At 43.7% G+C, this 13,565-nt stretch overlaps 1 protein-coding gene across 1 annotated transcript in view; it reads left to right on the forward strand.

Moving 5' to 3' along the window:
- The first annotated feature begins 6,213 nt into the window (after window positions 1–6,213).
- The window catches only part of DSTYK (dual serine/threonine and tyrosine protein kinase), a 41,875-nt gene continuing 34,523 nt past the window's right edge, over window positions 6,214–13,565 (forward strand). The window contains exon 1 of the mRNA XM_072137529.1: window positions 6,214–6,548. Coding sequence (XP_071993630.1) covers window positions 6,341–6,548 — 208 coding nt within the window. The 5' untranslated portion in view covers window positions 6,214–6,340. The remainder of the gene's footprint in view (window positions 6,549–13,565) is intronic.

Raw genomic sequence — 13,565 nt, forward strand, 5'->3', positions numbered from 1 at the left:
CCACGGTTCCTTCCACCTCTGACCTGAAGTCCTGTAGCAAAAAGAAGAGGGTGTGGCAGCACCAACTGATCTTTTTTGTAAGCCCCTACACTGTACTGCACTGGATATGGGGGGAGGTATGTGCATGAGTAATGTGGGGCCTGCAACTATTGGCTACAGTGGGCACTCTGTGACTGCTATTGCAGTGGGGGTCTGTGACTATTGGCTTCTCTGGGTGCACTGTTACTGTGGCTATTGTTATTGGCTACTGTGGAGACAATATTAATATACTAGCTACTGTAGAGGCAATATTACTATAATAGCTACAGTGGGGGCACTGTTACTATATTTGCTTCTGTAGGGACACAATTAGTAAATTGATTACTGTGGGGCCACCATTACTATATTGCAGTGATGGCGAACCTTTTATTGGCAGAGTGCCCAAAAAGGCACCCAAAACCCCCCTTATTTAACGTGAGGTGTCAACCAAAAAATTAAAGCAGTAACTTACTGCTCCATGTTCTTCAACAATCACATTGGCTTCCTGAGGACAGCAACACAGTAGAAAGATGGAAAATTTGCATAATTTTAGCTTCTTTCCAGTGTCCCTCTGTAGACCTGTAGGGGCCAGCAGGAGGTCCTAATAAGATAAATCAGCCCTGTCTATTCATTCTCCCTCTTCCTACAGTCCCAAGTAGCGAAGTAAGTATCAGAATATGACTGAAAGCAGCAACTGTGGGGGCACTGTGACTGTATTGGATATTGTGAAGGCACTGTTACTATTGGCTACTGTTACCATATTTACTACTTTTGGAGCAGTGTTACTATATTCGCTCCTGTGGGGACAATATTACTACATTGACTATGGTGGGTGCACTACTGTGGGGATACAGTTACTATATTGGCTATGTTAAGAGTCACTTAATTGGCAACTGTGTGGGCATAATTATGATCAATAGGAGAGCAAGAGAAAGAGGAGGTGGTAGAGATGCTGATGAAGTGAGGAACCTAAAATGTTTTTGTTGCTAAATCTACAGAGACAAGTTGTGGCTGGAAAATGCTGTTTTGGGGCCAGGTAAAAGAAGAAGATGAACTCCTGTCACGGGTGGTCCAGTGACCCATATCGCGGGTCACGGGTTCTCCCATGCTCCTCTTCCCCCACCAGTGCATCTCCCACGCAGCTCACCTGTCCCGGCTCCTGTCTCGCTCCCGTCCGCGTCCCCGAATGCTAGGGCGCGCGCACTGGCTTCTCTAAATTTAAAAGGCCAGCGCGCCATTAATTGGGGCTGGTCATTTTCTCAAATTCTATATAAGCCTGCCTCTTCCTGAAAACCCTGCTGGGTCTTCGTGCCTCATGCCTTAGAGAAAGCTGTGTTTGATGCCTTGCGCTATTTCTGTGATTTCCCGTTGTGACCCCGGTTTGTGGCTTGCTACGTCTCCGACTTTGATCCTGTGCTGCCCGTCCTGACCTCCTGCCTACGAGATTGCCTGCCGTTTCTGTACCTCGACCTTGGCTGTCACTACGGACAAGTCACGCCTGTGGAGCGACCTGGTGGTACCACGTCGCTGCAAGTCCAACTCCCTTTGTGGCGGGCTCTGGTGAAAACCGGGTGCCACTTAGACTCCAGTCCCAGGTAGTAGCTTGTGTCATTGTCTGCAGTGGATCAGAGAATCCACTACCCCTGAGCCTGACAGTAAGATCCGGCCATGGATCCCGCCATGGTTCCGCTTTTCGGTCGGCCTGATCTTGCCACCATCGTGGACCACCAATCCCGACAGATTGCTGCGCAGCACAAACAACTGGAGCAAGTCACCGCTATGCTGCAACAGCTGCTAGCTACCTAGCAACAGCAACAGGTCCCTGAGGCTGCTCCTGTGACTCCTGCCACCCTGGCTTGCCTTCCTGTCGCAGAACCTGGGCTACGACTGTCCATCCCCGATAAGTATGATGGGGACCCCAAGTTGTGCTCCCTGCACATTGAACTCATGCCAACACAGTTTGTCACGGAGCAATCAAAGGTGGCGTTTATCATCAGTCTTCTCTCGAGAAAAGCCTTGGCCTGGGCTACTCCCTTGTGGGACCGAGCCGATCCGGTCACCGCTACTCACATCGCATTTCTGGCGGAATTCCGGTCTGTCTTTGAAGAACCTGCACGGGCCTCCTCCGCTGAGACTGCGTTGCTGAACCTGCATCAAGGTGACTTGTCTGTGGGAGAGTATGCAGTTCCACACTCTGGCCTCTGAACTCACCTGGAACGATAAAGTCCTGATCGCTACCTTTAAAAATGGTCTGTCTGCTCAGGTCAAAGACGCTTTGGCTTCTCGTGATCTGCCATCTACTCTGAGTGGTCACATCACTATGGCCACTCGGATTGACGCACGGTTCAAAAAGCGCGCCGAGGAACTATGCTTCGAGCACCATCAAGCACGAGTTACACGTTTCCCTTGCACCTGCCTTCCAAAAGCCGATTTAGCCTCCTCCTGCATTGTCTGCTTTTCTGCTAAGGTACCTATGCAGGGGGACAGAACTTAATGGTTCTTTTTTTTTTTTTTTTTCGGTGAGAAGACTTATCTACGTCACTCAGAAATCAAGTCTGGAGGCGGCAATGGCTCAGTGATTTCTACTGTAAATATATGGGGTCAGCTTACTACAGAATGCGGCAGTCTATGTGTAAATGTGAGTTCTCAGTCACTTATGCATGGCATGGTGACCAGACCATGTAAATGTCCTAAGAGGGACAGTAATACGTGCCTATTTACATGTTACAGTGCGTTTGGCTTGTTTGAAGGTGGGGCATGCACCTTACACAGTTCCTTCAACAAGGATACGGCCTCCAGATTTTGTTTGTAAAAAAGAAAAAGCACACATTTTTTTTATACTGTACAGTGCATGAAAAATATTAAATTGTGCCACTACAAATAACAATTTGTTTAGCGGTAAACAAGCCTTGTATCTCTATAAACTGAAAAATAAAAAAGGGGAGCAAAAAAACAAAAAAAAAACCACAAAAATAAAAAAAAGGGCTGAGTAAAAAAGTTTTATTTTGTTGCCTTTTATTATTAGGAGCAGAAAATTGTTGTGTGAACTGACCTGAAGAATAAATGATGATTTCCCTCTCTTTATACTTGTTACACATGGGCTCCATAATACTCACTTATATCAAAGTTTATGGCAAATGTTAAATCCAGGTTAATAGCTGCCTAGAACCAACTCATGATGATTAACCAAACCTGTTTCTGGGGTTGCTGTAACAAACATAAATCTTCTGTGTAAACAGCAATTTTCCTATCCTGATTCTTCTCTGCTATCTTTTGCCGTTTGCTTTTGTTAACAATGGATGAAAGAAATGTTCACATGAATAACCCTACCCATCTATTGTCCACACTTACACATATTTACATTAGCTTATCGTTTAGGGCTTGACTTGTGTAATTTATTCATCACACTGACCATGACATTTTTGCCAGAAAAAGATTTTTTTTTCTAGTTTTCAACTCCATTTGCATCTCTACTCATATAGTTGTTACTAATGCAGAAGGTGAGTATAACTCACACGTTTTCATGCTAATAATGTATTTGTCAGAAAAGGGAATGTCACTTCTTAAAGATGCTAACAGCATTATCTTTAGGATACAACAGTCAGATCCCCGTAAGGTCATCTGCTCCTACAGGACAAGTGTAGTAGTATCTTTTACCTGCGTCAAACCATGCTGCTTATTCACATTCTCATACAGGGATACACTGCAGTATCAAAAAGTGCCTCTTCAGAAGGGTCGAGAGTAAGATTGTGTCCCCTGGCCTGAAAACAGTTACAGCAACCTGTATCTGTTTTTGGAGTGTCTGTTTGCATATGTTCTGGTGGACCCCCTCAAAAAATTTACTCTGTTCCTATCCTTTGTTCCTATATTACCACTCTTTACAGACTACATAATACTGGGCTATCCAGGAGGTCTGATAATTAATTAACTGTTTACATGGAACCCACCAACAACTTGGATGAGTTTTAAGTGGCAGCAGAACTGTGAAATATGCATTTATATTCTAGGATTGCATCTGGACTGAAAGAATATGGGAGTCTCCTGACATGGCTGTTTTAGGTCTTAGCTTTCACACTAACCCCAGCCCCTCCACTTTGCTGTAATATCTAACCAGAATCCTACAACTCTTACTTACAGCAGAGAGGAGGGACTGTAAAGTGGTTCAGTGCAGAGATCTCACTCAGGAGTGCATCACAGTGCAGTAAGTCCAGCTTCAATCTCTAAATATAAATGCATTTTCACAAATGCCTTGCTTCCACTAATCCCAACCCCTCTACTTTGCTGTAATATCTAACCAGAATCCTTCTACAACTCTTGTTTAGAGCAGAGAGGAGGGACTGTGAGGTGGTTCAGTGCAGAGATCTCACTCAGGAGTGCACCACAGTGCAGCAAGTCCAGCTGCAATCTCTAAATATAAATGCATTTTCACAAATGTCTTGCTTCCATGAACAAAACACACAAAAGTATGGTTACACAGGTCACCAGAGCTGCTCCCTAACACTCCTTTGAATGGTCAAAAATGCTGGCAGGGACTGCCTCATTTTGAGAAATTGGATATGTTTATCAACCTACAAGTGCACAGGGATGTGGGAAATTTCCCTACTTCCCTACAGTAAGGCCAAAATTCCATCCTTCCAAAAGGGAAGGATGGAGCAAAGTCTGTTAGAAAATCTGGCAAATTGCCTCTATTCCTGGTACATTTGCATATCCATAAAAAGATAATTATCTCAGCATCACTTCACTGATTGTTAATAAAGAAGTTCAATCAAAATTAATATGCGGATAACCTGTGGTTTGCAGTGATTTTTTTTGGGAAAAAACATTTTAGAGCAAAGTGTTTAAATATGATGAATTTATTTTTTCAATTATCTGTAGATACTGATGTGCATACATGGTCTTCGGTAGTCTTTATGCTCAACACAGAAGAAAATCTCTGGAAATGTTTACTTAACTTCACTAGTGCTGGTAACCACTGAGGCCAGGTCAGCACTGGACACTAGTGTGCTTGGAGCGTCTCATACCCAGTAGGGTTACAACACACTCAAAAAATTTTAAAAAATCTAAATTCAACTCACTCCCTTTTCCCTACAAAATGGACCCCATTTTTTCTATGTACACTCCTTACCACCATACCATTAATCTAAAGGAAACCACGTAACCACCAATCCTATTGTTAGAAGTTTGGCAAAAGTGAATTTATACATTCCCCCCATAGACTATATAGTTTATGAAGATCCATGAAAAACATATGCCAAAATGATCCAAGTTGGTTGTGAAAATTTGACAAATCAGAGCAAACCCAGGACAATATAGAAACTTTCCAGACCGCTATATACATTGTAATCTGGTTACAATAAAAAAAAAAGCAGAGACGAAATGGCACTTTTGTGCTGTAACACCATAAACAAGCTAGTGAACAAATAATAAAATCTTCAACAGGGATGAACAATCCTTTTTTTGTGTCTACATTCTCTTATCAACCTTCAGGGCAAGTGGAATAAAATTACATGTGATGCAGCGGGTTGATGTTTGTGTGCCATAACAATCTTGCCATTGTACAGTAAACCCTCTGATAAACCAGATAAATATTTAGTCTCTCTGTATCTCCGTCAGTCTGCCAGTATCCGTTGAGCGTATACGTTGAGAACTCTCCTGGCATATACGCTCAGTGTATACATAAAACACTGTTACGGCAAACCTGTTGGGTCTCATAGGCTTGGTGTCAATGTAAAACTGACAGTTATAATACAATGCAGTACAGAAGTATTGCATTGAATTATAGAAGTCATCAAGGTATCCGTGTACATGGTACTTTATGAATACAATATGCAAACAAAAACAAAGGAGAAAAAAGTTGACAAAGTTGTGCATAGCCTTTATATTAGATAGCGTCTGTATTGTTTTTACGCCACCTGTGGGCTGCATTAAAACTTAGTGAAAGCATGAACAATTCCTTTAAGAATCACACAGAGAAGAGAGTGCAGGGAAGATGAGAATCCCTTGGTTCGGAAATTATTTTAAAAGGCTCAGTGCAACTTATTTTGCTACAGGAACTTGGTACAAGGGTTGTTACAAGTAAACATATGAACATAATCACTCTGCCCTGCTCTGTTCTTAGCTTCCCAACTACAATGTTACGATATTCCCTTAAAAACTACATTTCCCTACAACCTCTGCGCCAATCAGAGCGCATGCGCGTGGCAGCCGTCCGCCTCTCCCCCGGGCGCTGATGATAAAGGTTCCGTCCTATAGGCAGTGCGCTGTGGTTGTTGTTGTGTGTTCCTGACTGCTGAAGCGGGCACAGGGCTCGGCCTGAGCGGGGATGGAGGAAGGCGATCGCCGGAATGGCTCCTCCGGGGGCTCCGGCTCCTTCCAGCGGGAGTTAGGCCGAGGTTTCACCTATTACAATAAGCACCTGGCCCGGCTACACCAGAACCTGCGAGACACCAAGAGGTTTTTCCGGGACATTAAACATACGTACAGCGGTGGCCCCGGAGGACCGGGCTCGGAGCTGAACCCTGGAGAGCTCGGTAAGGTCTGGTGGGATGGTGTGTGCCGTCATAGGGGAACAATTCATATGGAGGGAGAGAACACAGCTGCGAGGGAACGGGCAGTCCTCATCCCTGTCCTGCATCACACACATCATAGGGACTGGTGACAGGAGGAGTGCTGGCTGATCACAGGGTGCACTGCACATGGAGGGACCTACCAGTCCTCATCCCTGTCCTGCATCACGCACGTCATAGGGACTGGTGACAGGAGGAGCGCTGGCTGATCACAGGGTGCACTGCACATGGAGGGACCTACCAGTCCTCATCCCTGTCCTGCATCACGCAGATCATAGGGACTGGTGACAGGAGGAGTGCTGGCTGATCACAGGGTGCACTGCACATGGTTACGATATTCCCTTAAAAACTACATTTCCCTACAACCTCTGCGCCAATCACAGCGCATGCGCGTGGCAGCCCTGTCCTGCATCACACACATCATAGGGACTGGTGACAGGAGGAGTGCTGGCTGATCACAGGGTGCACTGCACATGGAGGGACCTACCAGTCCTCATCCCTGTCCTGCATCACACAGATTATAGGGACTGGTGACAGGAGGAGCGCTGGCTGATCACAGGGTGCACTGCACATGGAGGGACCTACCAGTCCTCATCCCTGTCCTGCATCACACACATCATAGGGAGCAGTGACCGGAGGAGTGCTGGCTGATCACAGGGTGCACTGCACATGGAGGGACCTACCAGTCCTCATCCCTGTCCTGCATCACACACATCATAGGGACTGGTGACAGGAGGAGCGCTGGCTGATCACAGGGTGCACTGCACATGGAAGGACCTACCAGTCCTCATCCCTGTCCTGCATCACACACATCATAGGGAGCAGTGACAGGAGGAGTGCTGGCTGATCACAGGGTGCACTGCACATGGAGGGACCTACCAGTCCTCATCCCTGTCCTGCATCACACAGATTATAGGGACTGGTGACAGGAGGAGCGCTGGCTGATCACAGGGTGCACTGCACATGGAGGGACCTACCAGTCCTCATCCCTGTCCTGCATCACACACATCATAGGGAGCAGTGACCGGAGGAGTGCTGGCTGATCACAGGGTGCACTGCACATGGAGGGACCTACCAGTCCTCATCCCTGTCCTGCATCACACACATCATAGGGACTGGTGACAGGAGGAGCGCTGGCTGATCACAGGGTGCACTGCACATGGAAGGACCTACCAGTCCTCATCCCTGTCCTGCATCACACACATCATAGGGAGCAGTGACAGGAGGAGTGCTGGCTGATCACAGGGTGCACTGCACATGGAGGGACCTACCAGTCCTCATCCCTGTCCTGCATCACACACATCATAGGGACTGGTGACCGGAGGAGTGCTGGCTGATCACAGGGTGCACTGCACATGGAGGGAACGACCAGTCCTCATCCCTGTCCGGCATCACTCACATCATAGGGACTGGTGACAGGAGGAGCGCTGGCTGATCACAGGGTGCACTGCACATGGAAGGACCTACCAGTCCTCATCCCTGTCCTGCATCACGCAGATCATAGGGACTGGTGACAGGAGGAGTGCTGGCTGATCACAAGGTGCACTGCACATGGAGGGAACGACCAGTCCTCATCCCTGTCCTGCATCACGCAGATCATAGGGAGCAGTGACAGGAGGAGTGCTGGCTGATCACAGGGTGCACTGCACATGGAGGGACCTACCAGTCCTCATCCCTGTTCTGCATCACGCAGATCATAGGGAGCAGTGACAGGAGGAGGGCTGGCTGATCACAAGGTGCACTGCACATGGAGGGAACGACCAGTCCTCATCCCTGTCCTGCATCACACACATCATAGGGGCTGGTGACAGGAGGAGTACTGGCTGATCACAGGGTTCACTGCACATGGAGGGACCTATCAGTCCTCATCCCTGTCCTGCATCACACACATCATAGGGAGCAGTGACAGGATGAGTGCTGACTGATCATAAGTACATGGAGGGACCTACCAGTCCTCATCCCTGTCCTGCATCAGTGTCTAATCATAGGGGGCAGTGACAGGATGAGTGCTGACTGATCACATCACTTTACATTGAGGAAACTACTGTTCCTCAGCTCTACATCAACAAGTGTCCCATCATAGGGAGTAGTGACAGTTCTGACAGATAAATGGTTTACTGTACATGGAGGGAGCTATCAGTCCTTACTCGTGTCCCGCCTCACACCACATCTGATCATAGGGTGCAGTGACAGGTGGGCACTACCTGAAGTGTATGATTATGGAAATCCTTTATTGTTTTGGGGACACAATTTCCATCTTCATCCTTTATTCTTTGTGAAAGGGGAAGTTCACTCCTTTTTGCTGGATGCTCTGTTACAACATCTTTTAAAAATTGCCAATTAAACACTTTTTAATAAAAGAACTATATTAATCAAAACGTATGGTGCCGTGATGGTCGGTAGGATCTTTTGGTGTCTGTTATGTAAACTTCTGTTTTCTTCCATTATTTTCATTGTTATTAATTATGAACTGAGAAGAATGGACATGAATTTGTGTGAACTCTGTCCTAGACTGACTATACGGTCCTCGGGTATAACTGCTGTGTGCTCATGTAGCCCCATAATTGTATATACATATAAGATGCCCATATGTGGAGGCATCTTCCCTGGAACCAGGAGTAGTCATCAGAGTTGCTCTTGATTTAACTTTTGGACTACACATTTAAAGGAAACCTACCACCATGGATCTACCTAAAAAGGTAGATCGGGTGGTAGGTGCATCTATAGGATGTGAGGATTAGCCCTTCTAAGGGCTAATCCTCACGTCTCCGCAATCTTTAGAAAATTTACATATTAGGGAATTAAAAGTTATTAAAAGATTGCGGGGACGTGAGGATTAGCCCTTAAAGGGCTAATCCTCACATCCTATAGATGCACCTACCACCCGATCTACCTTTATAGGTAGATCCATGGTGGTAGGTTTCCCTTAATCTAAGGGTTTTACAGAAGAAAAAAAAGCCGCAAGTTGTTGTAGATATTTGATGTATTGTTTATGTTGAGTCTACTATTTATCTGGTATGCCCCCTGTAAAGGAGGTTACCTAGCATCAAAATTGATAATGGTAATCCAGGGACGTGTACTCGTATATACAGGAACCGTGACGGTGGTGATCTTCTTATACTTGTTACCCATGGTCTCCTTCCTTCTTCTAAAGAAAACTTAAAAAAAAAAAAAAAAATGTTAATTGGTATAATTGTAATATATATATATTTTTAACTATTATAATTTTAAATGATTCTAATTAACATGAGGGTCTCTGGCTCCCAGAGCCCCTCGGTGCTGTATATTCACAGGCTGTTACAATGAGCAGAACATGTTTCCCCCTCCCCCTGCGTAATCGATAATGGTGACCCGAGATATTAAATAAACATTTCACCCAATCTTAACAACGTGACTGTTTCCATTCACTGTGTGCGCCTTCCCTGACAGTCCCCCACGTGCTCCACTAGATCTCGATCCAGACCATCCTGGCAACCGTGTCTCGACGACGACTGTCTGAAGGCAACACCTAAAGATATCCTCACCAGACCCTAACAAGCGACAAATAGTGTTGTACCTAACTTGGCACAACCGGACCTGGTGAGCCTCCAATTGTATATTTTGAATACAATGATTTTATACTATAACAATACTACTTCATGAGCACTATTCAGTCTCTCCCCCTGCCTGTGTAATCTAGCAGGAAATGCAGGGGGAGGGGAGACCTGCTTTGCTCATTGTAATATATTTGTTTTTTTTAAATATCTAATTCATATTCTAAGACCCTTTAATTTTTATAGTTCGGTTTGGCAGCTGTGTAAGGTGTCATGTTTTCATGGGGGACCTGACCTTTTGGTCACTTATTAAAAATGAGATTCTAACATACAATGTTGTCCCAGTGTGCTATCCTATCACGTGGCCCTTCAAGTGATATCATATGCCAGGTTTGTGTTTGGGCATCTTTGGGTGTTTATTTTGTTTTCTCTAGGGTTTTCTTTTCTAACTGATTGATTTAATTAAAGCTTCCCAGTGGGTTTGTTCACTCCTACAACCGGATTTATTAAAACTTTACATGACAGTCATGGGAACGTTGTAGCTGTTACTGCAGCTGATTTGTTTAGTTTTTCTATTCCAGGCTAAGTTGTGCTTTTTAATGATTCTATAATATTAAAATATTGTAGTATTTCCAGTTACATCATTCATAGTATGGGACACGTAATTTATTCATGTTTTATTTTTCTTTGTATTTTCTATGGAAACTTTTTTTCCATTTTTAAATATCTAAACACTTAATAAAAAATGTAAAAAATTGATAGTAGGAAAAGTCCTCTTACAAGGTGCAGTTACCTGTGAGCTTTGCCCCTCTGTCTGTAGTTATACTGGTTAGTTATGTTGTAGTTATTTTACATCCAGTGGTTAATCTTTAAGGAAAGTTCCTAGTTCTCCTGGCATCTTATGGGATAAGCCTAGGTGAAGGCTCCCATTGTGCATGTACACTATGAATATAGCTCTACATGAGTCCTTTGATTCTTGTGACATCTTGTGATTTCGGTGCACGTGATGTGAGCTGGGGTCCTGGGAGACTTTCTTATGGATATTAATGTGCCCTAAAGTCCATTGCTATTTTTTTCTTTCTTCTGGAATAAGATGCAGTTTAATTTCTAAGTGAATTATTTGGATCTTGTTGAGACTCATGTGATACTTTGCCGCTGTCAATTTGACAAGATGAAAGGCAGTGACTGAGCCCTAGATTTAATGCGTCTGACATCTTTTTCGTCTGGCAAGTTTTTATTTTTCTTAAAGGGGACACGTCACCACCTCTTAAAGGTATCTTTTAACAAAGTTTCTTTGGACATGGCAATCTTGGGTCATCTTATTGTAACTCTAATAGAATCTCTGATGCAGATGTGAGAGTACTTGATCTTGAAAAGTCATTGCAGAAGGTAAGCATACTTTTAAGTAGCTTTACCGCTAATGATATTTGATACTTCAGTATAGGGTAGATGACGAATGTCAAATTTCCAGGATCTTCCCACTGTTTAATGTATGAGGGGAGCGGCTGCCAAAACCTCAATTTCTGCAGATACAGTTCTGATGCCTTCTGAAGTTTTTTCATGAAAGCATGGAAAGGCCAAACCGATTTAATGGAAATTAAAGAAAAATGTCTCCCTTTCTATGTCGGATGTTTATGTGTTGATTTGAAAATGGATTTCAGCTATATATACTGTAGGTACAGTAGCAATTTCAAGTTTTGGTATATTGCGAAGATATGAGGCCACTTGGGTCATTTCTATCAGTGACATGTGAGGTAGCTGTTGGTTGAATGTTCGATGCTGATCTCCTCACTCACTCATACACTTCATTGCCACAAACCTCTGGCATTTGTTTCTTTCCAACTTGCCACAGGATCAGCAATTAAATTCCCATGTACCTGTGTGACTGCACAGTAATTTCCCAGACATTTGCAGTATAGTCCATGTTATCTCTATTATTTCATTGGCTATTGTGAGCCAATAGGAGATGAGGAAGAATATAAAGTATATAAAGAATATAAAGTATAATTGGCAAATCTGCACCTGTTCTGTGTTCCACCATAAACTTGGGTTGGGCTCTGAAAAACTGAAGTACAAACCATGAAACCACTGAATTCAAGAAGAATTTGCTTGTATGAACACATGAATAGTAGGAGTGCAGTGATCCGTGGGTTAATATAATGCTTATAGTTGTCTCTAATGTTCATTATATGAAGTATTTATGAAGAACGTGTTCCCATCATCAATCTGATAATGTAGTGGAAAATCTTTCTCATTGCGATGACTGTCTAGTGATTTCTGTGCTCTATTTATAGGCAGCTCGATATTAGTGTCTGCTGCATCCAGAGACTTATAATACATAATCTCTATAGATTTTCCTTCACATGGATGACATGTTTGTTTTGTATACTAGACCTATATGCTATGAAAAACTCCATACCGATGCAGCCATATGCCATACAGTAGTATTGTTCACCCTAGGGCTCCACAATATGTCAAAACCTTGATTCTTGTTTTGTTAAGGAGATTGCACTGGTTTCGGACGCCATCTTGACTTAAGAAATCCCATAATAATGGACTGTCCGCCATCTTAGATACAGCGGCCATGTTCCCTGACCATTGTCAAGTTAATGTCATGATTCAAACTTCATTTTATGTAACCTGTTTGCTGGCCTGTCAGCTAATACCCTTTGACATTTAATGAGAAGCCAGTCTGTCCTTGATGCTACATTATATTATGATTCTGGAGTCCACTTATCTTCTTCTTAGTATAAACAATATCTGTGTACAAGGTCCCTGAGAACTGAGCACAATTAACTTTTTCCCAGAATGTGCTGATGACAAATAGCTTTACAGTATACTATTCACGCCTCTTTGATGACTCTTCAGTCTGTGATATTATGCATTTGAGATATTAAAGGGGAGAAGATCTTTACATACACTAAGAGACTGACGTGTGTCTTAGTTTTTATGTTCAAGTTCCTGGTACCAGGACAACCATGAAAGGGTTAATTAGGACTTGTCTTACAAAAGTCAAGAGGACTGTTGGGGCCCTGCATAAAAATCCCTATCAATATGGAGGTCTGTTGTCTGCATTGCATGCTGCAATTTTTTTCTTTATCTGCACATCTGTGAAAACCAGCATGTGAACAGACACATAGACTCAATGGGGAAGATTTATCAAGTTTCTGAATGTCAGAATATTTCTAGTTGCCCATGGCAACCAATCACAGCTCAGCTTTCATTTTACCAGTGCTCATGAATATTTTAAAGGGGAGCTGTGATTGGTTGGCATGGGCAACTAGAAATATTCTGACTTTCAAACACTTGATACGTCTGCCCCAATGTGTACTTATGCCATCACCAAAAAATGGATAGTATGTATAGTATATGGGCATCAAAAACGCCTGTCTTAACAAGCATTACATTATACATTTTCTATTAACATTACCAGGACAAACTTTATAAT

This window comes from Engystomops pustulosus, chromosome 2, assembly GCF_040894005.1.
Source record: "Engystomops pustulosus chromosome 2, aEngPut4.maternal, whole genome shotgun sequence".
In the NCBI taxonomy this organism is placed as follows: Eukaryota; Metazoa; Chordata; class Amphibia; order Anura; family Leptodactylidae; genus Engystomops; species Engystomops pustulosus.